The sequence below is a fragment of the Notolepis coatsorum genome (genome assembly GCF_963971535.1).
Source record: "Notolepis coatsorum genome assembly, chromosome: 15".
NCBI lineage: Eukaryota > Metazoa > Chordata > Actinopteri > Aulopiformes > Paralepididae > Notolepis > Notolepis coatsorum.
Window position 1 is genome coordinate 95,258,987 of NC_140179.1, and position 24,838 is coordinate 95,283,824.

General features: G+C 42.0%; 1 protein-coding gene across 1 annotated transcript in view; it reads right to left on the reverse strand.

Moving 5' to 3' along the window:
* Positions 1-294: 294 nt before the first annotated feature.
* Positions 295-24,838, reverse strand: part of rab21 (RAB21, member RAS oncogene family) — a 55,599-nt gene continuing 31,055 nt past the window's right edge. Inside the window, exons 3-7 of the mRNA XM_084330469.1 lie at positions 23,740-23,847; positions 20,064-20,127; positions 12,011-12,065; positions 2,229-2,317; positions 295-907 (exon numbers count right to left, since the gene is read on the reverse strand). Of these exons, the coding sequence (XP_084186595.1) occupies positions 768-907; positions 2,229-2,317; positions 12,011-12,065; positions 20,064-20,127; positions 23,740-23,847 (456 nt within the window). The 3' untranslated portion in view covers positions 295-767. The remainder of the gene's footprint in view (positions 908-2,228; positions 2,318-12,010; positions 12,066-20,063; positions 20,128-23,739; positions 23,848-24,838) is intronic.

Genomic DNA, 24,838 nt, shown 5'->3' on the forward strand with positions numbered 1-24,838 from the left:
CCATGTGGTCAAAGTAGGAAAGGGGGGAAATTAAATGTATTTCTTCTTTTCAGTTTTTCAGTCTCTTTATTAAAAAAAATCTCTTTCTACTCGTTTAAAAATTATTTATTCCCCTTTCATTCAATAAACATGGAGCCATCACAGAAAGCCTCACTTCTGCAACACTGATACGGGGAGGGGGGGGGGGGGGTCTTCTATGACTACTACAGCTGGACAGATGGATGGATGGATGAACGGACTTATAGTGAGAGAAGGAGCAAAGGGATGTAGGGGGAAAGGAGCAGAGAGAGAGGAAGACATAGGTAGGTACAGTAGGTAGAGAGATGGTAATGTTGGAGAGAGACATAGGTAGGTACAGTAGGTAGAGAGAGATGGTAATGTTGGAGAGAGACATAGGTAGGTACAGTAGGTAGAGAGAGAGACATAGGTAGGTACAGTAGGTAGAGAGAGATGGTAATGTTGGAAAATGAATGATATTACCAAACTCGTTTTTGTGTTCGTTTGTATGTGTGCATGCATGAGTGTGTGTGTGTCAAGATGGGGTCAATTCACTTCCAGTCCAAACCGTTGTTTTGCTCTTTAGTCAATAATAAGAGCGTTCATTCTCCACCAACTCTTTAACAGGTTAGATCTCATGCCAACATGTCTTCAATATCTGAAAAACATGACCTAAATCCACTTCCTTATATGATTGGAGTGAAAGTGAACTCTGTGTACCCAGTTCTGTTTTGTGTGTATGAGCGTGTGCGTGTGCATGTGTGTATGTGTTAGCCGGACGAGCAGCAACCCCCAGCGGCCGTCGCTTGTGGTTCGTCGTCGACGATCTGTACTCCCCGCCTACTCGATGCCGATTGGCTGGCGCCATTGCCCTTCAACCTCTCCTCTGCCTGAGCCGTCTCCATCATTCCTGTACAGAGATGAAAGATGGGACCAATGAGATAATCTTTTAAAGGGCGGGAGGCGGGTGTAGTGTAGTGGGTCTACCACTAGTATGTTGTTTTGACGTTTTATAGGGTGTAGATTTTATATATGCCCTCTAGTGGTGGACGGCTCAGCGACAACAAAATAAACTATTTTCTGGTTAAAAAGAATAATGGAATTTTTATATAAACACCGGCCTTCAAACTAAAAGGTAATTAAACGTGCTATAGATAACATTTCTGTGTAGTCATGTTTTTTAGTTTTTCCCCCCGTCAATAATAGAGCCTTTAGAAAGGTGCGGAATAAATGATCTAACAAGGACAGTCACATAGACGTGGCAATGAGTTAGTATGATCTAACAAGGACAGTCACATAGACGTGGCAATGAGTTAGTATGATCTAACAAGGACAGTTACATAGACGTGACGATGAGTTAATATGATCTAACAAGGACAGTTACATAGACGTGACGATGAGTTAATATGATCTAACAAGGACAGTCACATAGACGTGACGATGAGTTAATATGATCTAACAAGGACAGTCACATAGACGTGACGATGAGTTAGTATGATCTAACAAGGACAGTCACATAGACGTGAAGATGAGTTAATATGATCTAACAAGGACAGTCACATAGACGTGACGATGAGTTAGTATGATCTAACAAGGACAGTCACATAGACCGTCGTGAAGATGAGTTAGTATGATCTAACAAGGACAGTCACATAGACGTGAAGATGAGTTAATATGATCTAACAAGGACAGTCACATAGACGTGACGATGAGTTAGTATGATCTAACAAGGACAGTCACATAGACGTGACGATGAGTTAATATGATCTAACAAGGACAGTCACATAGACGTGACGATGAGTTAATATGATCTAACAAGGACAGTCACATAGACGTGACGATGAGTTAGTATGATCTAACAAGGACAGTCACATAGACGTGGCGATGAGTTAATATGATCTAACAAGGACAGTCACATAGACGTGGCGATGAGTTAATATGATCTAACAAGGACAGTCACATAGACGTGAAGATGAGTTAATATGATCTAACAAGGACAGTCACATAGACGTGGCGATGAGTTAATATGATCCAACAAGGACACAGCTAACTCTTCTTACATTAAGTGCAGTACCTGTAAGACACCAGTAGAGGCAGAGTGGCTAACAGTGAGTGAGTGCCTGTAAGCCGCCAGTAGAGGCAGCTAACATTGACTGACTGACATTGCCAGTCTATGAGGTGTTTTGCATCTAATAAAAATATGTACTTTTTAATATTTCATCATGTCTTACTTTTACACAGATCCAGGAACAGCTCCTCGATGCCTTTATTTAGTTTGGCAGACGTGAGGTAGTGCTTGGCCCCCACAGATTCTGAATAGCTACACAGAGAAGATGTGAGAAGAGAGTCAAAACAATCACATAAAACCATTCCAGGGAGCATTTCAAAAGCCTCAAATAAGTCTGTTCTTTCTTTTGTTTCAATACAAACATGGTAGAGATATCATTCATCATTTCATATTTCACATTAGATTCCAATGCAAGTTAGCCAGATAATTTTAGATTGAACAAGATCTCGATGTTTTGGATTTGAATCTGTATAACTAAACTTGAATATATCAGGTTTAGGAATGTGATTCAGTCGTACACACAGTGTTGGTAATGGACCCATCTCAAACCCTGCTCTCTTTTCTTGATCCTCCAATCACAACTGTCGCTTCGTCTGACGGGACAAACCAACAGTTGTGATTGGAGGACCAAGAAAAGAGGGTGGGATTTTTAGGTCAATTATTAACAAGGAACAAAAATATCAGAAGATATTCAGTGATATTTTTGGAAAGCCATCTGAGGCTAACTGCATAAGCCAGCTTGGTCAGACACCCAGTGTTCTGATAACGTCACTATGTACACCAACAAGGCAGAGACGGTGTCCTTCAAATGAGTTTCAAAGTGCGTCACAGAACAGTCTAGTCAGGGCAAATCAAGACCTTGGAACCTAGTTTACTCTAGTTTCAGATCATGGGAAAGATGTTGCTCAATAAAAAAAAAGAAACTACCAACTTGAATCAATAAACTAAACTGAAACGTAGGAAAATCAGCAACCTGTAAAACTCTGAAAACCTTCTACTTATAAGTGAACATTCAAATAATGATGTAACATACTTCCGATAAGCGCCCGTCATCCATTAACTCCTGTCTGACTGTAGTGCAAACAATTGTGCCGTCAATGAGCTGTCATTTGTCCTCATTCTCGAACGGACATGCGTGAAAGTTACCAAGGAATTCCTTCGTAACTTGATTTACGAACTTATTCGGCATTCTCGAACAGCTTCGTATTGTAAATTCATTGTAGGATTTATGAACTCGAAAAGGCAGTCATAAGTCGGACGTAAGTCGGACAGACCGGTGTGCGCCCGTGTTTTCAACAGCGTTCTTTGGGACAAGTGCTTGTGGATTGCCGTCACTTCGATTCCACAGACATCCGCGCGCGATTGGGTTACTTCTTATTTATTTAGTTTACAGTGTGTGTGTAATTCTCACAATGCCTCATCGAGTCAGGACTCTAAATGCAAAACGTTACGTTTATTTTTTTTTTCCACTTTTTCTCCCATTTTCTATTTTCCACCTGCACGGCTCGATCTTTCAGCGTCAGGGGTCTGGGCTTTGGAGGGGCCCCGCCCCCGTCGCTTCCTGATTCTACTGCGCAGGCGCACCAACCGACCTGTAGGAGTTGCTGTCCACAACGCCCGATCCCCACCCATTAGTTTCCCTCCCCCTAATACTGCCAATGTGTATTAGTGCGGACGACCAGCTAAACTGAAAGCAATGTGGAGCGCTGGGCTCGAACAGGGAGGCGTACCTGTTCGAGCCCAGTCTCCAGTATTCGTGGTGAATACTTGCCCACTGCACCACATAGTCGCCCGCAAAACGTTATTGTTAATGATACAAATGTTTAATTATCATTATTTAATTCCGAGGAACTGCTGGTATTCCAAGGTGGCTCCTCGCTCTAGACGTTAGAGTCGTCTCTCGCTCTAGACCAGTGGTTCTCAACTGGTCTCGCCTCGGGACCCAACATTTTCCTTAGTCATTAAGTCGCGACTCAAATTTTTTAACCACTGATTTATTTCAAAAAAATATTTGTGGAGTAATACACAATCGTTCATGCACTGTTAAAAACATGAAATAAACACAAAAAGTGCAACAAAAGTGCAACTAGGGCTAAAAACCCAATGAAATAAAATAATAATAAATAATATGCTTCTTAGGAGATTTCTTAGCATACCAGACCTAAGTTTGGGGGAACTAATGGGATAACTGGGGTTGCAACAAAAGTGCAACTAGGGCTAAAAACCCAATGAATGAAAATAATAATAATAATAAATAATTATGCTTCTTAGCAGACTTCTTAGCTTAACATAACAGACCTACAGTAAGTTTGGGGGAACTAATGGGATAACTGGGGTTGCAACAAAAGTGCAACTAGGGCTAAAAACACAATGAAATAAAATAATAATAATAATAATAATAATAATAATAATAATAATAATAATAATAATAATAATAATAATAATAATAATAAATAATAATATATCCTTCTTAGCAGACTTAACATCCCAGGGAACTAATGGGATAACTGGGGATGTTGTTTGCTCCTGACAAGAGTCTCAAAGTCTGGGGTGATGGTAGACAAAGCAACTCTGAGGTCATGCTCAATGTCCAATCTGTTCCTCTGCTTTGTCTTCAGCTGGACCAGAGCTGAGAAGCCACTTTCACTTTTTATACACCCACCAGTTGAGAAACACTGCTCTAGACCAGATGATTAAAAAAAATAAAAATAAAATGAAAAACCAAAAAAAAGGCCACTGAACTTAGAAGCAGGCCAGGACAGTGTTTCTAGTTGCAGCAGTGCAATAGTTAAGATAACCTAGGTGGGGAACAACCAGGAGATCACTGCAACTCACACAAGTTGGAGAACTATCTCTCTCTCTTGCTCTCACACACACACACACACACACAAAAGGAGCCGCATGTGATTGGTGGAGGCGGGACCCTTACAAAAAACTGTTGTTGCTAATCATTGACACATGCTAGCCTGTAATAATCCCCCCCAGAAAAATCTACTTTGCATTTGATATATTGCAAATATATGCCATCACACACACTGGCATTTAAAGGGTTAGAATTATAAAATTAATATGTGGTGTTATGATCAGGGCTGAAGTTGAATAAAAGATTGTATTATTTTCAATCTGACATTACAAAAAAACTGAAAATCCATCAAAATCAGTGTTGTTGCTAATCATACATAGCCTGTTTTTAACAATAATTTGTGATGCCATCACAAACACTGGCATTTAAAGGGTACAAATAAAAAAATGCCTGTACCAGAATGCAGGAAATGAAGTCTTTGTAACAAGAAATGTCCTGGTGGGGGACCCCCAGACCCCCTGCTTAAAAAGTGGCCTGACTGGGGCTATATTTTGCACTATATTTCCTGGCCTGAATGATTTCCCCAGTCCGGCCCTGGTTAAAAGCCTCCAATGCTTATTAGTGTGTGTGCGTTTGAACGTGTGCATGTTTCAACCATACATTTCCATTTATAATTTTAAAAATAATTTTTTTTAACCTCCTCTAATAGTGCGGGTCGCGGCTCTCTGACCCCGTTATTTTTGGGTCGCGGCCTGAAAAGTTTGGGAACCCCTTGAGAGAAAATGGTGGTTTTTCAATGTATGTGATGTATAGATTGGGGGGAGTGACCACAGCTAAAACGGTGCCGGGTCAGAGAGGTCGAAGTGCATGCGGACGGTGGAAGCAGGAGACGGTGGTTCAGTAGCAGGGTGATTGTTGTGAGCCACACTGCCAGCGAGAGAATGTTTGTTGACATTCCTCATTAGAACATCTGAGATTAGAGTGTACTGTCTCGACGAGCAGGAGGGAGAGAGGTTCATCTTAATGCAACAGTGAATGAAACTGCATTTTAATGTGTGAAAGGTTAAACGCAGTTGTCATGACAACACGTCACATGACAACCAGAATGCGGGGCCGTCGTTGCGACGACGAACATCTATAAGTCGAACGGTGTTTCCGGGTGTTGAGCAGACGATAATCTGACCGAGAGCGAGTAGGACTGAGATCACACAGAGGACTCTCTCTCTCCTCTTATCACGAGAGAGGGGGGGGGGGGGAGGAGGAAGAATGCCACGACATCATTAGCTTCGGCTAACACGAGGAGGGTTCAGGCTAACGACTAGGCCTGACCACTATTGGACTGAATAACAAAAGGACAATCTGAACACACCGAGAGATCATTAGAATAGACTCTTCAAGGACGATACAATTTGATAACATCTGATAACATCTGATTATGGTTCTGTTTATAGCAATAAAACAACGCTTCTCCTCATAAGGTATCTCACAGTGTCGAAGTGTCGAATTCTTACGGAAGTGGAGAAGTATTATGGTTTATGGATTGCACTAACGGGGGAAGATAAGGATCTTATCTACCAGTATCGGAGACGTCAGGACCATTAAAAGTACACAACGCAGAGGAATTGGATGGAGAGCCAAACAGACGAAGACGTGATACTGGCCAGTTTGATCAGAATCTTACAGTTGGTGCCGTGACCCGGATTTGCAAGAGATTAAAACAACGGGAACAGTTGGTTGTTGATGACAGCCGGATTTGCAAGAGATAAGAACAACGGATAAAGACTTTTTCAATAATGGGGCGACAGTGGACAACAGTCATCAATGTGTGGGAGAATCATGATCGAAGCAAGGCCGGCCAGCCCTGGGAGAGAGCGGCGAGTCGAGCGGTCAGGAGGCGAACCAGCGCTGTAGGGGAAACAGCGCTCCGATCAAAAATGTGAGTTCACTGTGCACACGGTTGTTTTGATTTTAAGCCAAATAAAAACGAACAGATAGTGAATCCGTAAACGTAAACATTTCTAGTTCGACAGAGAGAATGCCAGCTGTAATAATATGAGCAGAGAACCATGGTGAAAATCGAGGGTGTTATCTACAGAGAATGAAAAGCAAACGAGGCAGGCTGCACAGTTTTGGTTTAAGGAGGGTAAATGCGAGATGAGGAAAGGGGGGGGGGGGGGGGCGCTTGAATCAGATCGAAAAATTGTTATGGCGGGACTGTTTTCATAACAGAAGGAAAGTCGAAAGGAGATTGTACCAGTGTGTATTATGTCCGATCAGGCAAGAGTATTAGTCTGAGAAAGCGTCCCCTGATAATGGAGAGGAAAGAGAGGAAAAACAGCTGTGTTTTTAGGCCTTGGAAGGAAGGGCAGCGTTCGTTTGTTGAGAGAGTAGCCATTTGCACCGAGTCAAAATGGCCGCAGAGCCACGAGGGGTTTAGAATCAGGAAGTGACACGTCAACTAAACCACCATAGAGGAGGAGTAGGTCGCCACCTAGTGGTGGAGGGGGGGTAGTGCTGGGGAGTTTCCATTACCCATAGGGGAATATTTAGAGTTTAATTCAATTAAGGAGTTTAATTGCGGAGGGGGGGGGGGGTAGTGCTGGGGAGTTTCCATTACCCATAGGGGAATATTTAGAGTTTAATTCAATTAAGGAGTTTAATTGCGGAGGGGGGGGGGGGTAGTGCTGGGGAGTTTCCATTACCCATAGGGGAATATTTAGAGTTTAATTCAATTAAGGAGTTTAATTGCGGAGGGGGGGGGGGGGGTAGTGCTGGGGAGTTTCCATTACCCATAGGCGAATATGTAGAGTTTAAGTTAATTAAGGAGTTGAATTTTTTCAAAATTACCAACTGCTTGTGTGTATACACGGTGGTGTATGTGAGAACTTTGTAAAGGAACTCAAAGTGTGGTATATAGAGCGACGGGACAGCTCCAGGGCGATGGTAGACAGCCCCGTAGGGTATATAGAGCGACGTGACAGCTCCAGGGCGACGGTAGACAGCCCCGTAGGGTATAGAGCGACGGTGACAGCTCCAGGGCGACGGTAGACAGCCCCGTAGGGTATAGAGCGACGGTGACAGCTCCAGGGCGATGGTAGACAGCCCCGTAGGGTATAGAGCGACGGTGACAGCTCCAGGGCGACGGTAGACAGCCCCGTAGGGTATAGAGCAACGGTGACAGCTCCAGGGCGACGGTAGACAGCCCCGTAGGGTATAGGGCGACGGACAGCTCTGTTGTATGTTAGATGATAGTACGAGTACGTATGTGAGTTAGGAGCAGGGAACCAACCTGCTCTGTTGTATGTTAGAGCGATGCTCGGTTGTATGTTATTATCATAATAATAAGATCGATATACAGGTTAATTAAATAAGTTTAATTATGAAATAAGAGGGAGTTCGATCTCCAGTGGGGCCTTCTCACACCTAATAAATAGGCAGAGTCTTGAGGGGACACGTCACCAGAAAGAACTGGCGCGCGCTGGGGGTCAACCGTGGGACAAACGTAGAGCGCCGAGTGGGTATCGTTTAGCTGCTGGTGTCACACCGGAAGACAACAAAACAGGGAACAGCCCTGTAGGATTAGATATGGGTGTTGAGAAGGTGGGGGACTAATAGAGAACAAATAGCGCCATGGGCTGTAGGACACTCACACCGTCCAACAGTCTGAAAGGGCGTGGCCATGGCAGGGGCTTGCAGAGGAAAAAAAATATATAGAGAACGAGCTGCAGGCCCAAAGTCACGGTAGACTAATAGAAAACACAGGGTCGAGTGTACAGAAAGACTGCCGGTGTTGTGTTTCTGCTTTCAAGGGGGGAATGACACCGACAGCGATGGAGATGGCCAGGAGACAGACTGGAGGAGGAGGAAGCCGCAGGGGCCAGGCACGGCAGCCTGGTACACAGACCGTCCACGACGAGAGAGAGGGCCAACGGCGGTGGAGATGAGCCTCAACCAAGATGACCGACAGGGCGGAGATGACCGACGGGGCGGAGATGACCGACGGGGCGGAGACGGCCGACGAGGCGGAGTCCAGCGGTCGCAGGCGGTGTTGCCCAGGGGAGAACGAGGCGGACATCGGAGGGGCCTTCCCGGCGGAGACGCTGTTTAGAGAGCGTTTTGAAACAACAGAGCACGGGCGGTGAATCATGAACAAACAGGGACTTCCTTTCAGAGTCAATCAGGAGATCGAGAGACGAGACAACAGCGAGAAGTCCTGTGTTCATTGATTAGGAGTATGAGATATAAATGGAGGATTCATATATAAGATATATGTATAGAAGGATATATATATATATAGAAGGTAGATAAGAGGGAGAACAGTAGAACAACAGGATATAATTATTGGGAGCAGACAGGGGGGCTCCAATGGTTATGAGTCGTTGGATGTTGTTGGTTTTGGTGGTCGGTTTCGGTTCCCTTTGTGCACGAAGGGGGGCGCAAACAGACATCAGGCAGCAGGATCACTGGGTTGACCGTGGGCCGTCTTCGTTTCTTGTGCACGAGAGACGAGGTTGGTTTGCTTCAACCACAGGCTATTTTTGGCATAATTAATTAAAAAACCAAATAATGATTTATGATTCTGAAGGGGTGATAAGAATCAAGGGGGGATTGAGAGAAAATGGTGGTTTTTCAATGTATGTGATGTATAGATTGGGGGGAGTGACCACAGCTAAAACGGTGCCGGGTCAGAGAGGTCGAAGTGCATGCGGACGGTGGAAGCAGGAGACGGTGGTTCAGTAGCAGGGTGATTGTTGTGAGCCACACTGCCAGCGAGAGAATGTTTGTTGACATTCCTCATTAGAACATCTGAGATTAGAGTGTACTGTCTCGACGAGCAGGAGGGAGAGAGGTTCATCTTAATGCAACAGTGAATGAAACTGCATTTTAATGTGTGAAAGGTTAAACGCAGTTGTCATGACAACACGTCACATGACAACCAGAATGCGGGGCCGTCGTTGCGACGACGAACATCTATAAGTCGAACGGTGTTTCCGGGTGTTGAGCAGACGATAATCTGACCGAGAGCGAGTAGGACTGAGATCACACAGAGGACTCTCTCTCTCCTCTTATCACGAGAGAGGGGGGGGGGGGGAGGAGGAAGAATGCCACGACATCATTAGCTTCGGCTAACACGAGGAGGGTTCAGGCTAACGACTAGGCCTGACCACTATTGGACTGAATAACAAAAGGACAATCTGAACACACCGAGAGATCATTAGAATAGACTCTTCAAGGACGATACAATTTGATAACATCTGATAACATCTGATTATGGTTCTGTTTATAGCAATAAAACAACGCTTCTCCTCATAAGGTATCTCACAGTGTCGAAGTGTCGAATTCTTACGGAAGTGGAGAAGTATTATGGTTTATGGATTGCACTAACGGGGGAAGATAAGGATCTTATCTACCAGTATCGGAGACGTCAGGACCATTAAAAGTACACAACGCAGAGGAATTGGATGGAGAGCCAAACAGACGAAGACGTGATACTGGCCAGTTTGATCAGAATCTTACACCCTGCTCTAGACGACTTGAACGTCTAGAGCGAGAGATGACTCCAACATCTAGAGCGAGAGACGACTCCAACGGCAGTGTTTCTCAACTGGTGGGTTTACTTTATTTATATATTTTTTTTACACACACATCCGCGACCCACTCAAAAAAAAAAAAAAAAAATTGGATTTTTTTTTTTACTACCTATCTTTGTGAACATGGCTTCTCAGCTCTGGTCCAGCTGAAGACAAAGCAGAGGAACAGATTGGACATTGAGCATGACCTCAGAGTTGCTTTGTCTACCATCACCCCAGACTTTGAGACTCTTGTCAGGAGCAAACAACATCCCCAGTTATCCCATTAGTTCCCTGGGATGTTAAGCTAAGAAGTCTGCTAAGAAGGATATATTATTTATTATTATTATTTTATTTCATTGTGTTTTTAGCCCTAGTTGCACTTTTGTTGCAACCCCAGTTATCCCATTAGTTCCCCCAAACTTACTGTAGGTCTGTTATGTTAAGCTAAGAAGTCTGCTAAGAAGCATAATTATTATTTATTATTATTATTATTATTATTTTATTTCATTGGGTTTTTAGTAGGGATGCTCGATATTGGCTTTTTTACCGATACCGATATTCCGATATTGTCCAACTCTTAATTTCGATACCGATACCGATACCGATATCAACCGATACCGATATATGCATGGTTTTCCCCCAAAAAAACTGAATAATTTCAGGTAATTAATAATTTCACTGGATGCATTCAAAAGGCTTTCTAAATGTAAGCATTATCTGTGCAAAATATGATAATTAAAAAAGTAAAAATTAACATTACATATCTCTTGTTGTTGAATTAAACCAACATGCATACTTTTGACAATAAATAAAATAAGAATTGGTTCTTACTTGCTTGCCTGGGTAAATAAAGGCTAAATAAATGTAAAAAAAAAAAAAAAAAAAAAAGATTTTTTTTTTTTTTACCGATACCGATATTTTCCGATATCACATTTTACTGCCGATATCGGCCGATAATATCGGTCGGCCGATAATATCGGACATCCCTAGTTTTTAGCCCTAGTGCACTTTTGTTGCAACCCCAGTTATCCTATTAGTTCCCCCAAACTTAGATATGTTATGTTAAGCTAAGAAATCTGCTAAGAAGCATATATTATTTATTATTATTTTATTTCATTGGGTTTGTAGCCCTAGTTGCACTTTTGTTGCACTTTTTTGTGTTTATTTCATGTTTTTAACAGTGCATGAAAGATTGCGTATTACTGCAAAAAATAAAATAAAAATTGAAATAAATCATAGTGGTTAAAAAATGTTGGGTCGCGACTTAATGACTAAGGAAAATGTTGGGTCCCGAGGCGAGACCAGTTGAGAACCACTGGTCTAGAGCGAGGAGCCACCTTGGAATACAAGCAGTTACACAGGAGGACGAGACACTCTTCTCAGGTTAAAAACAGCCGATTTATTAATACGGATCTCAAAACAAGGGGAGACGTTTCAGTCGGTCGACCTTCATCGGAACTCAGTTCGTAGGTTTAATACGGTCGACCCGAGAGTCTCCCGTCTCGTCCTCCTACGTCAGAAATCAGACTGGAATGTCAAGTGGGACGACAGCAGCTCTCGGTGACTCACCTCTCCGCCTCCTCCACCGAAACATGCCTGTCCTTATCCAGGTCTATTTTATTACCTTAGGAGGAGGAGAGAAGAGAGGGAGGAGAAAAAGAAGGGGATGGGGGAGGCAGAACAGAGAGAAGGGAGAAAACATAGAATTATAAATTAACATTTTTAGGTGATGTACGTTTTTTTGTTTTGTTAAAAATCAATGTTAAATAGCTCTACATTCTGACAGCCATCACTGATATAGTGTTTGGTCAGTAACATGAGTCTCCCAGTCCCTCCACTCTGCAGTAAACAGGAAAATACTCACCACAAATGGACTGCATTTATCCAAAACGCTGTACAACTTACGCCTCTCATTCACTCCCACATTCACACACCGACATCAGAGGCAACCATGCAAGGTGCCAACCTGCTCAGCAGGAGCAGTTAGGGGTTAAGTGTCTTGCTCAAGGACGGAATCGAACCGGGAACCTTCTGATTACCAGACAACCGCTCTACCTCCTGAGCCACTGTCGCCCCAATGCACTCACCATATTCTCCAGAATCAGACGAGAAGACACAGTAGATACCAATGTGCATTCAGTAGAAAGCTATCCGGCAGCAAGCTAGCCTAGCACAGCACAAATTAATGGAAGTGGATACAGAATAGCTAGCCTAGCAGTTGGCCATAAAACACCTCCGCCAGAGACTCACGCTAGGCTAGTGGTCCGTATCCGCTTCCATTCATTTGTGCTAAGCTAGCCTTCTACTGAACGCACAGAGATGAAATTGGTATCCATCTTCTCGTCCGACTCTGGAGAAGACGGTAAGTGCATTTCCTATAATGTTGTGATGGACTGTGGCTGGTGGACAAAGAACATGTCTGGCCTGCGTCAAGTCAATAGCATCATAATAACAATATGAACAGAGACTCTCTGACTCATTGGCGACCATTTCAGTATGAGTAGATATGACTGAAAGTAAAAACTCTGTACATTGTTATCTCACCTCTCCTACGCTACTAACCCCATATCTGTACAAAGCACCCACTTAGTTTTGTCTACTCCCTGTATAAATACTGGAAAAGAGTTGTTGAGTCAATGTTTTTTATCTGTTCTTGATTATGGAGTTGTCATTTATCGTCATGCTTCAGCTTCCACCCTGAAACCCTTGGACTCCGTGTACCACTCTGCACATAGATTTATTACTGGAGATAGGTATGATACACACACCATTGTATCCTTTACAGTAAGGTTGGTTGGCCATCCCTGGCATCATTGGCTCTTGTAAATTTTCAAGGCATTGGCCGGCAAACAGCCACCGTATATAGCTGCCCTGTTGGACAGGAATGCTCCAGCCCATCAAACACGATTAGTAAGTGGATCACATTTAAAGTTCCACGGACTAGTACAGGACTCGGCAGGACAGCATTCTCTTATGCAGCCCCAAAGTCCTGGAATGACATTCAGTCAAAGTTAAAAGTTCTTCCTTCCCTTACGGAATTTAAACGTCTGATTTAATTTCTCTATGATTCATGTTGTAACTGTTTTTAACTGATTGCACTGCACATTGTTTTGTTGTTTTATCTTGTTGTACACTCAGCAGTTCTGTAAATGAGGTGGCCTCACCTCAGAGCTCACCTGAGTATCAACAAAAGGTTTCAACGTTGTTAGCTCGCCACTCTACAGTGATCCAGGGTGGTGCATTCATGGCTGTACTCTCAATCTCTCCGTGCTGCAACATGTGCTTTCATTAAATTCCACCCTCAACCAAAGACTCTTGTCCGCCTCTGTGAATAATCTTTTTAGGCTTAACAAGATTATTCCCCATCAGAGAGTGAGTAAATGCCGTTATGTTATTGGTGTATTGCTGGAATACACAGGGGAATTGTAGACTAGTGTAGTGTTTTTTTTTTATCTAGTGTAGTATCTGGTATACCTGTCGGCAGTGTTGTAACTCGTATTGGCCTCTCAGCGACCACAGCCAGCAGAGTGCTAGCCTAGGCATAAATTACATGAATCCTTGTAAGCTACATTTATACTAAAAAAAAAAATATATATATATATATATATATATATATATATACATACTTTAAATAAATAAAAGGGAAAATAGAAGAAAAACTGTTCCGAGTCCATTCTGGTTGTTTAGATGCAGAGCACATCTGTATGACCTGTGATGTCACTCACTCACTGTTTTTTTTATGTGTCCGAGAACTGGATGCAAGACAAGTTTCCAGGCAAACAGACCCTCAACATCCAACCCCAAAACATGAGCTTGCAGATGCTGATATTTCGAATGCTGACATTCCACTTAAATTTCCGGAAGTGGATATCATATGATTCCATATGGTTAGAATATTCCAAAAATATAACAGCAGCGAACATATAACCTCTCTGAAAAAAATGGTGCTTGGTTACAGAGAAGATCATCAAGTTAAAATCTAAAAATCCCCCTAATCCAAAAAGCCTGCTTGGTCCAAAAGGAATTCTGGCTCCCGTGGTTGCTAAAACTTCTAGGAAACATACTCGCTTTGTCTAGACCTCAATAATCTTAAAAACCTTGGGCAGAGCTATGCAAAAATACATACTATCTTTTTACACACACATACACGTTTTAAAAACTTTTTATATAATATATTTTGAATGTACAAATACACATACATTATATGCCCATATACATACATGATCTTGATGATCAAACCAACTTTGTATTTATGCAATTTAATATTTTTTAAACAATTTTATTGCCTATATCCGTCTTTCTTCCATTAGCCTGCCCTTAACTGTAGATGGGGCAGAATAGGAAAAGGCTGTTTTTCAGAGTTCTGTACGGGCAAATGGTACAGAGAGAGTTCAAAGATCCCGTGACCGCAGGCCAAAACTACTCTGTTTCTGCACCATGAGGGATAATAGGTAAGAGGGGAACAGACCGAGGAGAGATTTATAGATGAAGCAGTACCAGTGGAGAGTCCTACGTAAGTGTAGAGATGTCCAATTCAGAAGTGAGTAGAGGGTACAATGATGTGTAAAGGGGCTTACAACCAGTGAAGAATCTAAACGCCCCATGGTAGACAGCGTCTAACAAGTGAAGAGTGTTGAGATGCATTCTTGTACAGAACATCACCGTGATCTAAAACAGGCAAGAAGGTGGCAGCAACAAGACGTTTCCTGGCATTAAAAGAAAAACACTACTTATTTCAACAACAAAAAAAGCCTAACTTTAACTTTGATTTCTTAAAAAGGTGGTCAATATGGGACTTAAAAGAAAGGTTGTCAATGAAGGTTATAATGAAATGCAGTAAAAACGCTGGCTGGCGGCGTTTCCTGGGATTACACAGAATCTCTCTAAAACTACTCATATTCACCACAGTATAAAACAGAAATGTATGGATGAAAAAATTATTCGTTTTTTGCATCTTGACCAGAAGAAACTCAATGACAATCGACTATGTTATTAGATCCATAGCTATAATATTTAATATGGTTTTAGCACTGCAAACACCTGCATTTATCCCCATTGAACAAAGCGCCACCACCCACTTCAATGATAGCGCTCTAAACGCATAATCTCCGTCTTAAATTATGGCTATGTGTCTAATCTGCCCGTCTGTTGAATGACTTGTTTGCAGTCAACATTGTCGAGACTGATCTTTATTTTATTTAATTTTTTATTTATTTTTTTAAATCGGTTCATTTCCATTTTATAGCATTTTAAAAAGCCCTCGTTTTTTAGGAAAATATAAAGATTCCGTGATAATCGCCCTTTACTGGAATATTCTGGCATACACAAAAAACGTTGACATTTGTCTGCCTATTTATGAATAGTTTTCAAATAAACGCTAGATTATCGATAGTATATGTGTACTTATGCACGCTAGAGAAGCGATCTGAAAAATATATTCCCTCATTTCCTGATCAGCGTGCACACACAGACACACACACACAGGGCACACGTTGATATATAGGTCAAAATAGATTACCACAAGACTGGTGAAATAAATTGCTTACCTCAGATCAGATGTTATCCAAAAAGATTATTCCAATTCCTGATCGCCATTCCAAATATCGATCGCGTTTATTGATTCAGCATTGGGTACTGGAAATACATAATCCACGCTGTTCTGAGGGTCGGCGATCAACTTGGGTCTCTTCAGATGCCTTGCCGGAAAAGTAACATGAGGAGGCTGGACGTACAGGTAGCCTTCGGGAGAGGTGTTAGTTGGACAATGCGTAGGCTACCCGTACATGTCCGCTTCCATTCATTGTGCTAAGCTAGGCTAACATGAGTAACTTCCAGAGTAACTTGCCCAACACTGGTCATAGATGCAAAGCATTCTCCTATATATTGAACTGGTATTACACAAATTGTCTCCCTCTTCCAAATCAACCAAAGCCAATAGCATAACACGACTCATAATGTCAGTAACTTAACATTCATGGCCATTTGGATCAGTCTAAAATCACTGTAGACGGCCAGCATTTCTAAACAGACTAGCATAGTCCGTGGGGCTGTTTGTAGAGCTAAATCTATACTTTATAGTATTGCTATCTGTCCATTCTCATTGTCAATTGAGACCATAAACCGTCACTTCAAAATGGCTTAAAGAAATAATTTTTTCATCAATACGTTCTCATTTTATAGCGTCTTGAATATAAGCGTTATAAGGGATTTCGGCTGGGATATTTCCTGGAACGCGAGATACAGGGCTAATAGCTACTAACGTTAAATCCAATGGCATTTCGGTTATACAGAAGCTACAGTTAAAACTCAAACTGCATATGATCGGTATGATGGTCCACCATGAATGCATGAAAGGGGGGGGGGGCGGGGGACGTCGTTTCTGATTATTGATTACCAATAACCGCGTTAGCCTCATTAGCCTCATTCGCTGATCGGGTGGATGGCTATCATAACAAGCCCTGATCAGCATGTAATTTACGTGAAAAAGATCTTACCATGGGCCGGTTGGATCCCCCAAAGCATTTCCCAGTTATCGATCGCCATCTGGTAGATCCATATGTCCATTGGCTGATGATATATTCCTTTACTGCATAGTGAATTCGGCGTCGCAAAAGGTATTCCAAGCTACAGGCTACACATATAGGATCCAGCTAAATGGAAACTCCATTGAAAGTAAAAAAAAAAGATTGCACCGTTCTGCCACAGGGCACACTGCATTATCGAGACAGCGCCCCTAAGAGGATCTGGCCGGTAATGCACTTTTCAGAATTCGAAGAGGAGGGTAGATCTGCAGTGAAGCTTGGTGACATAGAGTAGGTTATTACAATGGAATAAAAGCCAAAACAACCTTGCCACGGACATGTCCGTGGTTGGTCCTCAACCGTTGGATTCGAAACACGGATTTATCCGTGGTTGGCCCGGAAACGGTTAAATACTTAGCTAACGTAGCTACAGTATAAACACGACTCAGAATGTCAGTAACTTAAATGCTTAGCTAATGTAGCTACAGTATACGACTCAGAATGTCATTGTTTAAATACTTAGCTAACGTAGCTACAGTATAAACACGACTCGGAACGTCAGTAACTTAAATGCTTAGCTAATGTAGCTACTAGGGATGGGCGTGAGTACTCGTAGCTATAAAAAATAATAAAAAATCGAAATAAGAGTATAAAGAGTATAACTGTTTGTTGGTTTCCTTAAACATATATACGTGAATGAACAAAAATAAGTAAAAAAAATTTAAATAAAAAAAAAAATTATTTAATTTTTTAAAGTTTGTCCCCCCTTTTCGAGTAATACACGATCAATCGAGTATAGCATGCGATCAATCGATCTGGATTTTTCTTTAAAATGCCCATCCCTAGTAGTTACAGTTAAGTATAAACACGACTCAGAATGTCAGTAGCTTAAATCCTTAGCTAACGTAGCTACAGTATAAACACGACTCAGAATGTCATTGTTTAAATACTTAGCTAACGTAGCTACAGTATAAACACGACTCAGAATGTCAGTAACTTAAATACTTAGCTAATGTAGCTACAGTATAAACACGACTCAGAATGTCATTGTTTAAATACTTAGCTAACGTAGCTACAGTATAAACACGACTCAGAATGTCATTGTTTAAATACTTAGCTAACGTAGCTACAGTATAAACACGACTCAGAATGTCAGTAACTTAAATACTTAGCTAACGTAGCTACAGTATAAACACGACTCAGAATGTCAGTAACTTAAATACTTAGCTAACGTAGCTACAGTATAAACACGACTCAGAATGTCAGTAACTTAAATACTTAGCTAACGTAGCTACAGTATAAACACGACTCAGAATGTCAGTAACTTAAATACTTAGCTAACGTAGCTACAGTATAAACACGACTCAGAATGTCAGTAACTTAAATACTTCGCTAACGTAGCTACAGTATAAACACGACTCAGAATGTCAGTAACTTAAATACTTAGCTAACGTAGCTACAGTATAAACACGACTCAGAATGTCAGTAGCTTAAATACTTAGCTAACGTAGCTACAGTATAAACACGACTCAGAATGTCAGTAACTTAAATACTTCACTAACGTAGCTACTGTAGAAATCTGTGGTGCAACGGTAGCGCGTCTGACTCCAGATCAGAAGGTTGCGTGTTCAAATCACTTCAGGGTCACCAATGTAGAAATCGTCGGAAAGGAGAAACGCACAATTTCTATCTTGCGACAACACAAAGCCATGTGTCATTTATTATATTTTTAGCACAAGTGACAGCTGTCAGATCTATGCCGTGCTAGCCTCTCACAGCTCGTAGTAACCAAACATTTTATCAATGACATCCCACCAGCGCGTCTTCTCTAAGCCCAACCCCAAAACCAACCTCCTTAAAGTGACAGTGCCCCAGCAATACATCAAAACAATACAATGGTGAATTATGTCCATAGCACCCACTACACTACAGTATAAACACGACTCAGAATGTCAGTGACTTAAATACTTCGCTAACGTAGCTACAGTATAAACATGACTCAGATTGTCAGTAACTTAAATACTTAGCTAATGTAGCTACAGTATAAACACAATTCAGAATGTCAGTAACTTAAATCCTTAGCGCACAATCAAAGCGGTTGCATCACAAAGATAAGCTACAATGTAACTAAGTAGCAACTAAATACACATGCCATAAGCGACTGAGCCATTTCTCTCTCTCTCTCCTCCAAATACTCAGCTAACGTAACTACAGTATAAACACAGCTCAGAATGTCACTAACTTAAATAAATCCTGGTTTTGGACAAATGGAACAACGCGTTGCCCTATTAACACGGCTCAGAATGCCAGTAAAATGTAATGGGTGTTCAACCTAATGTTTTCCTACCAGGAGTGTTCATACCGTAGTCTGGGTAACCTGTGTCGATGTTGTGTGGAAGTGCGATTGACATTGATGCCAGCTTGTGGGACGCCACTAGGGAAAAGAGTGGTGTAAGTGACAATGAATGAATGAATCAGTGAGTGAGTGAGTGAGTGAGTGAGTGAGTGAGTGAGTGAGTGAGTGAGTGAGTGAGTGAGTGAGTGAGTGAGTGAGTGAGTGAGTGACATTGCCGGTCACAGGAGATGCTTTGCATCTAAAAACCAGAAGAGGAGCTCTTTTTTCTGTAGCTTTCAAGGATTCCCATCATTCATGCCTAGCACTCTCTGTGCTGGCTGTGCTCACTGAGTGGCAGTCAACAGGAGCTGGACTGCACCTTCTTAGCTGACTTATTGGCTGTTAAGAGTTATGACTTTATTATTTTATTATCATTATTATTAGTAGTATTATTTCTTTATCTGGAATGAGTTACTTCCTGAATATAACTGAAGATAACAATATCTCTGGCATCAAACTAATATTCACCTATGTGCTTTGGTTGTTCATAAGCAATAAAGAAATATATATTTTAGTATGATTGCAGTAATTTGCAGAAAAACAACAATGTAGAAACAATTGACAGATTTCTTTGTTATTTATTATACAGGATGTTTTCTTTCTGCTATAAGGGTACCAAGACTTTCTGAAATAGAGGGCAGCCCTTCATAAAAGAGAAGACGGAGAAGAGAATCAGTATCATTTGTAAACAAGATGTGATTCTTACCTACTATACATAAACAAATCTCATTCCCCAGCATTTTCCGCAACTCTTTCACCCAGTTCTTCACCTGCGAAAACAAAAGCAAAAAGAAGAAAAAAAAACACACCATCACTAAGATGAGACGTTCACCGAGACAGCAGGAGGGGTTCTATATAAAGGACAAGTAAGGTGTCGGGAGGAGAGGTGAGAGGAGAGGGGATCGGAGTGAGGATGGTGAGAGGAAACGATGGGTGAGATGAGAGGAGGGGAGGGAGGTATCAGAGTTATGACAGTGAGATGGAGGGATGGGTGAGAAGAGGAGAGGAAAAAGGAGAAGAGGTGAGGAGAGATGTACATCAAAGGGACGCACACAGACTCTACTTTTAATCCACCGACACTGATTCAGAGGCTTAAACAAGTATCAGACGATACAGAGTAATGATCCAATCCATCACTTTCAACTGTATTCACCTTATTCACTCTGCTGCCCTATTGGTCAAGTTTGATGCAATGAGGGATACAAAGTCCCCATTCACTTCCACAGGGTTCTCAGACATTGTTAAATGAAATTCAAGGACTTTTAAAGGGGACATGCATTATAAATGGCTTTGTTCAGTATTTACCATTGTTTTATAGCAATAGGGGTTAGTATCATTGGGTCTGTGTCTCTAATTACCATATTGACTCATCAGTCTAGTCTCGAGTTCACGAGGATCTTCCCTCACTCAACTAGGGATGCCCCCCGGACCCCGGTTTTAAACGGGAACCGGTACTATATTAGAAAATACCGGAGTATTTATAAGCTCTGACGTCCTCGGTACTGCTATCGATACTCTAGAGAAATTATTATTATTATTATTATTATTTAAAAGTTGCGAACGATCCTCTCTGTCTCTGCACGAGAAGCGAGCCGCAGCCAGCGAGTCAATTATTACACACACACTCCTCGCGAGTCGCTCGCTAGTGCTACACATAGACATACGGGTACTACATACGGGTACTCCTTAATGAAAGTCCCCAACGCCCCGTGCTATAGCGCTCTGCACACAGACAGCAGCTCTGCATGCACTGAGTCGTGATCATGGCGGATAGAGCGAAGCGTTCTAAAGTATGGATATACTTTACAAGGGTCAATGCCGACAATGCATGTTGCCACAAGTGCAACAAAACATTTGCCAGTAAGGGTGGCAATACGAGCAAATCAATTTATCAAAACATCTGTTGGCAAAACATGATATTAGTGTGCAGAAATGCGCGTATTCGACTGCCTTGCGCGCAGTGTTCCATCTGCATCCACTGCAGCCGTAACCGTAAGCCAAGATACGGAGTTGCCTAGGCTAATAACGAATTATTACAAATAGGCTAATAAACAAAACAATTGTTTAGCTACAAATACTACAATCTAAACTTTTTATAGATCGTCAAGCTGAGGCGTCAGCCACCAATGTGTCCCAGGCCAGTGAGCCCAGGGCCACCTACACATCCTCCCTCTACCTCCCTCCACCACCCAAAGTCCTTTATCCCTAGCAGCTAGAGGAAGGATGACAGAGGATAGGGTGAACGAGTGTCACAGTTCTGTTAGCCTTTTGCATTTGTTGTTTATTATAAAAAGTCTATAATTCAGAGTCAGACACATTTAAAACATTGTTGCTGCTGTTGCTGAAGAAATTATATTAATTTATTATATTTATTTATAAAGTTATATAAAAGAACATTGCTGCTGCTGTTGCTGAAGAAATTATATTTATTTATAATACTTATTTATAAAGTTGTATTTATAAATAATAAAGCAATGTTGATTCTGTTCTTAATTAATTGTCTTTTTTTCTTGCAAAAAAAGAACCAAAAAGAACCGATAAGAGTATCGATAAAGTACCGAACCGTTAAGCAGTATCGATAAGAGTAGTAGTATCGATAAAATCCTAACGATACCCATCCCTACACTCAACTAAGCCGTTCTGATTTGACGGTATTCCTGATGTGAATAGGGTACTGATCTGCAGTAACGCCCCCTCTATGGTTGTAGTGCAGTGTAACCTGACACTTCCTCAAACAGGGTTTGACAGGCAGAGAACGAGCGAGAGGGAGAGAGAGAGAGAGATAGAGAGAGAGAGAGGGACGGCGGGAGGGACTGCAGAAGTGTGTAAATGTGTGTGCGCCATCTCTCTCCCTCGTCGGGGACACACACACACAAACTTGACTGCGTGTGTCGGGGACGTAGGCATAGTGTAACCCGACACTTCCTCAAACGGGGTTTGACAGGCAGAGAACGAGCGAGGAGAGAGAGGGAGACGGCGGGAGGGACTGCAGAAGTGTGTGTAAATGTGTGTGCGCCATCTCTCTCCCTCGTCGGCACACACACAAACTTGACTGCGTGTGTGTCGGGGACGCATCTCTCTCTTGTTCGTTCGTTCTCTCTCTCGTTCTCTCTCTCGCTCGCTCTCTCTCGTATGTATGCCGCTGTGTGGGTGACTGTCACTGAAAGCGCTTATGGGCGGAGCCCATCCAATAACAGCCTGAAATCCTGCGGCTGGATTAAAATTATGCTTTTGAGTACTACATTAGAAATACAAAACAATGATTTTTTTTTTAATAAACCTTACAGATGTGTTCAATAGACTCACAGGAATTGTGTAAAGTTGCCCAAATAGTGCAAGGAATAGCAATGCATGTCCCCTTTAAGTACTTTTCCAAGCACTATTTCTCATTTTCAAGGACGTCACTCGAAGGATACAATTTACTTTTAAATGCCGTTTTTTTTACCTCTTAACACCCCCGCCAACAACGATTATACCCGTTATTGGGCGCCATCGCTTGAGGCACACGGACTCGGGGTTAACATGGGGAATCATCCTGAGAATGCCAAAGTGCAATACCGGCCGCATCCTCCCAGTATCGAGCACCCTTTGAAACCTTATATCTTGGCCTGTGCAACGGTCAAATGTCTCCGGGCGCATGTGGGCCGTTGCATGCTAAGAGGTTTTAAACATCTTCTTGGCCTGCTTGCTAGCTAGAGCAAGCTAGAGCATCACACGTGAAGAAATGAGGAAAAGCAGTTGGATCGTGCGACGATTTCTTGATTCAGAAAAACGATTTCTTGATTCAGAACAATTTGATCATGGATGAAAAAAAACATTCAATGCGAATGGTTGATTTGAATTTCAAGGACTTTTTAAGCACCTTGTTAAAAATGGGCTGTTTTCAAGGAATCCCAGTAAAAATTGTATTTATATATATTTTTTTTAATCAAGCACTGCACTTGAAGGATCTTGTGCGAACGCTGCTTCCAATGTTAACATTTCACTATGGAAATGCCACGTCAAGAACCAAAATAGTAAAAAAGTGATTACTTTTTCACCACCGTAGTTTTTGTGCTTTGAAATACATGGAAGTGAATTAGTCATCAGCTCATTGAAAAGCGTTCTTAGCTAAAAGTGAATGAGGTGAATAATAGACTTTAGCCAACAGTATTGACTTGGACCATCAGTTTGGGACAAAGATGATGAATGACAAAGACGATATATAATCCACCATTCTCCAGGCTGCTGGTGTCAGGTTTTAATGAAGGGGATAAGACAGATACCCTATATTAACCTGGTACCAGATCTATTTTAAGGAGGAATGTGCGTGGTGTGAAACAAAGGAAAAAATAAACTGACAAACACAAAGATGTTGACTGGTGGAATAAGTGTTTTTGAACCTTCTGAAAAGAATCTTCGTCTGTGATGTCGTAGACTAATATGGCTCCGTTGGAGTCTCTGTAGTAGATGGGACCTAACGCATGGAACCTCTCCTGTCCCGCTGTGTCCTGGAGGGAGAAAGAAAGAGAGAGAGGGGGGAAGAGAGATAGGAGAGAGGGGGGAGGGAGAGAGATAGGAGAGAGGGGGGAAGAGAGATAGGAGAGAGGGAAGCACAGTGAGATAGCGAGAGAGGAGAGAGGGAAGCATAGTGAGAGAGGGAAGCACAGAGAGAGATAGGAGAGAGAGGGGGGAAGAGAGATAGGAGGGAGAGAGAGATAGAAGAGAGGGAAGCACACAGAGAGAGCGAGAGAGAGAGAGAGAGAGAGAGAGCGAGAGAGAGATGGAAAGAGACAGAGACAGAGCCATTAAAAATGTGTTTCTCCTCACAACCTCACATTAGTGAAACCATCATTGGCAACAGCACAACACACACAGGGCAGGGATTGGGAGGAATGGGAGTCGGTGTTTGTGTGCATGGAATAAGACTTAAAAGTGTGTGTGTGTGTGTGTGTGTGTGTGTGTGTGTGTGCGAGCGAGAGCTTGCTTGCATTAGGGTTGCCACGGTGATGTGGAATTTCCCATGACTAATAAACTCACACCGCCGGTATTACCAGACATTTTACAAAATTACGCTCAATATCTGTATAGCGCTTACTTTGATCTTTAATGTTATGCGGCTACATTGATCCGCTGTGTCTGTCTGTCTTCATTAGGGATGGGTACCGAATTCTGTACTTTTGAGGTACCGAACCGAAACACGTCGGTAGTACCGAGTATCGAATCAAGTGAGAAACAAAAAAAAAAAATAAAAAAAAATATTTTTTATTAATCTTTTTTTTTTTTTACCTTTTTTTTTTCATGTCAACTTTCACACGCACAATATATGCTTACCTAGGATTTGACTTGATTCAACAACAAAGCAGTCGGAGCAATGACAAGCCGAAAACTGTCAAAATTGTAGTTATTTGAAGTTTGGATTTTTTTTTTCGACTGAGGTAGGTAAATTACATTTCTTGAGACTAAAGTACCGAAAAAAGGTACCGTTGGGTACCGGTATCG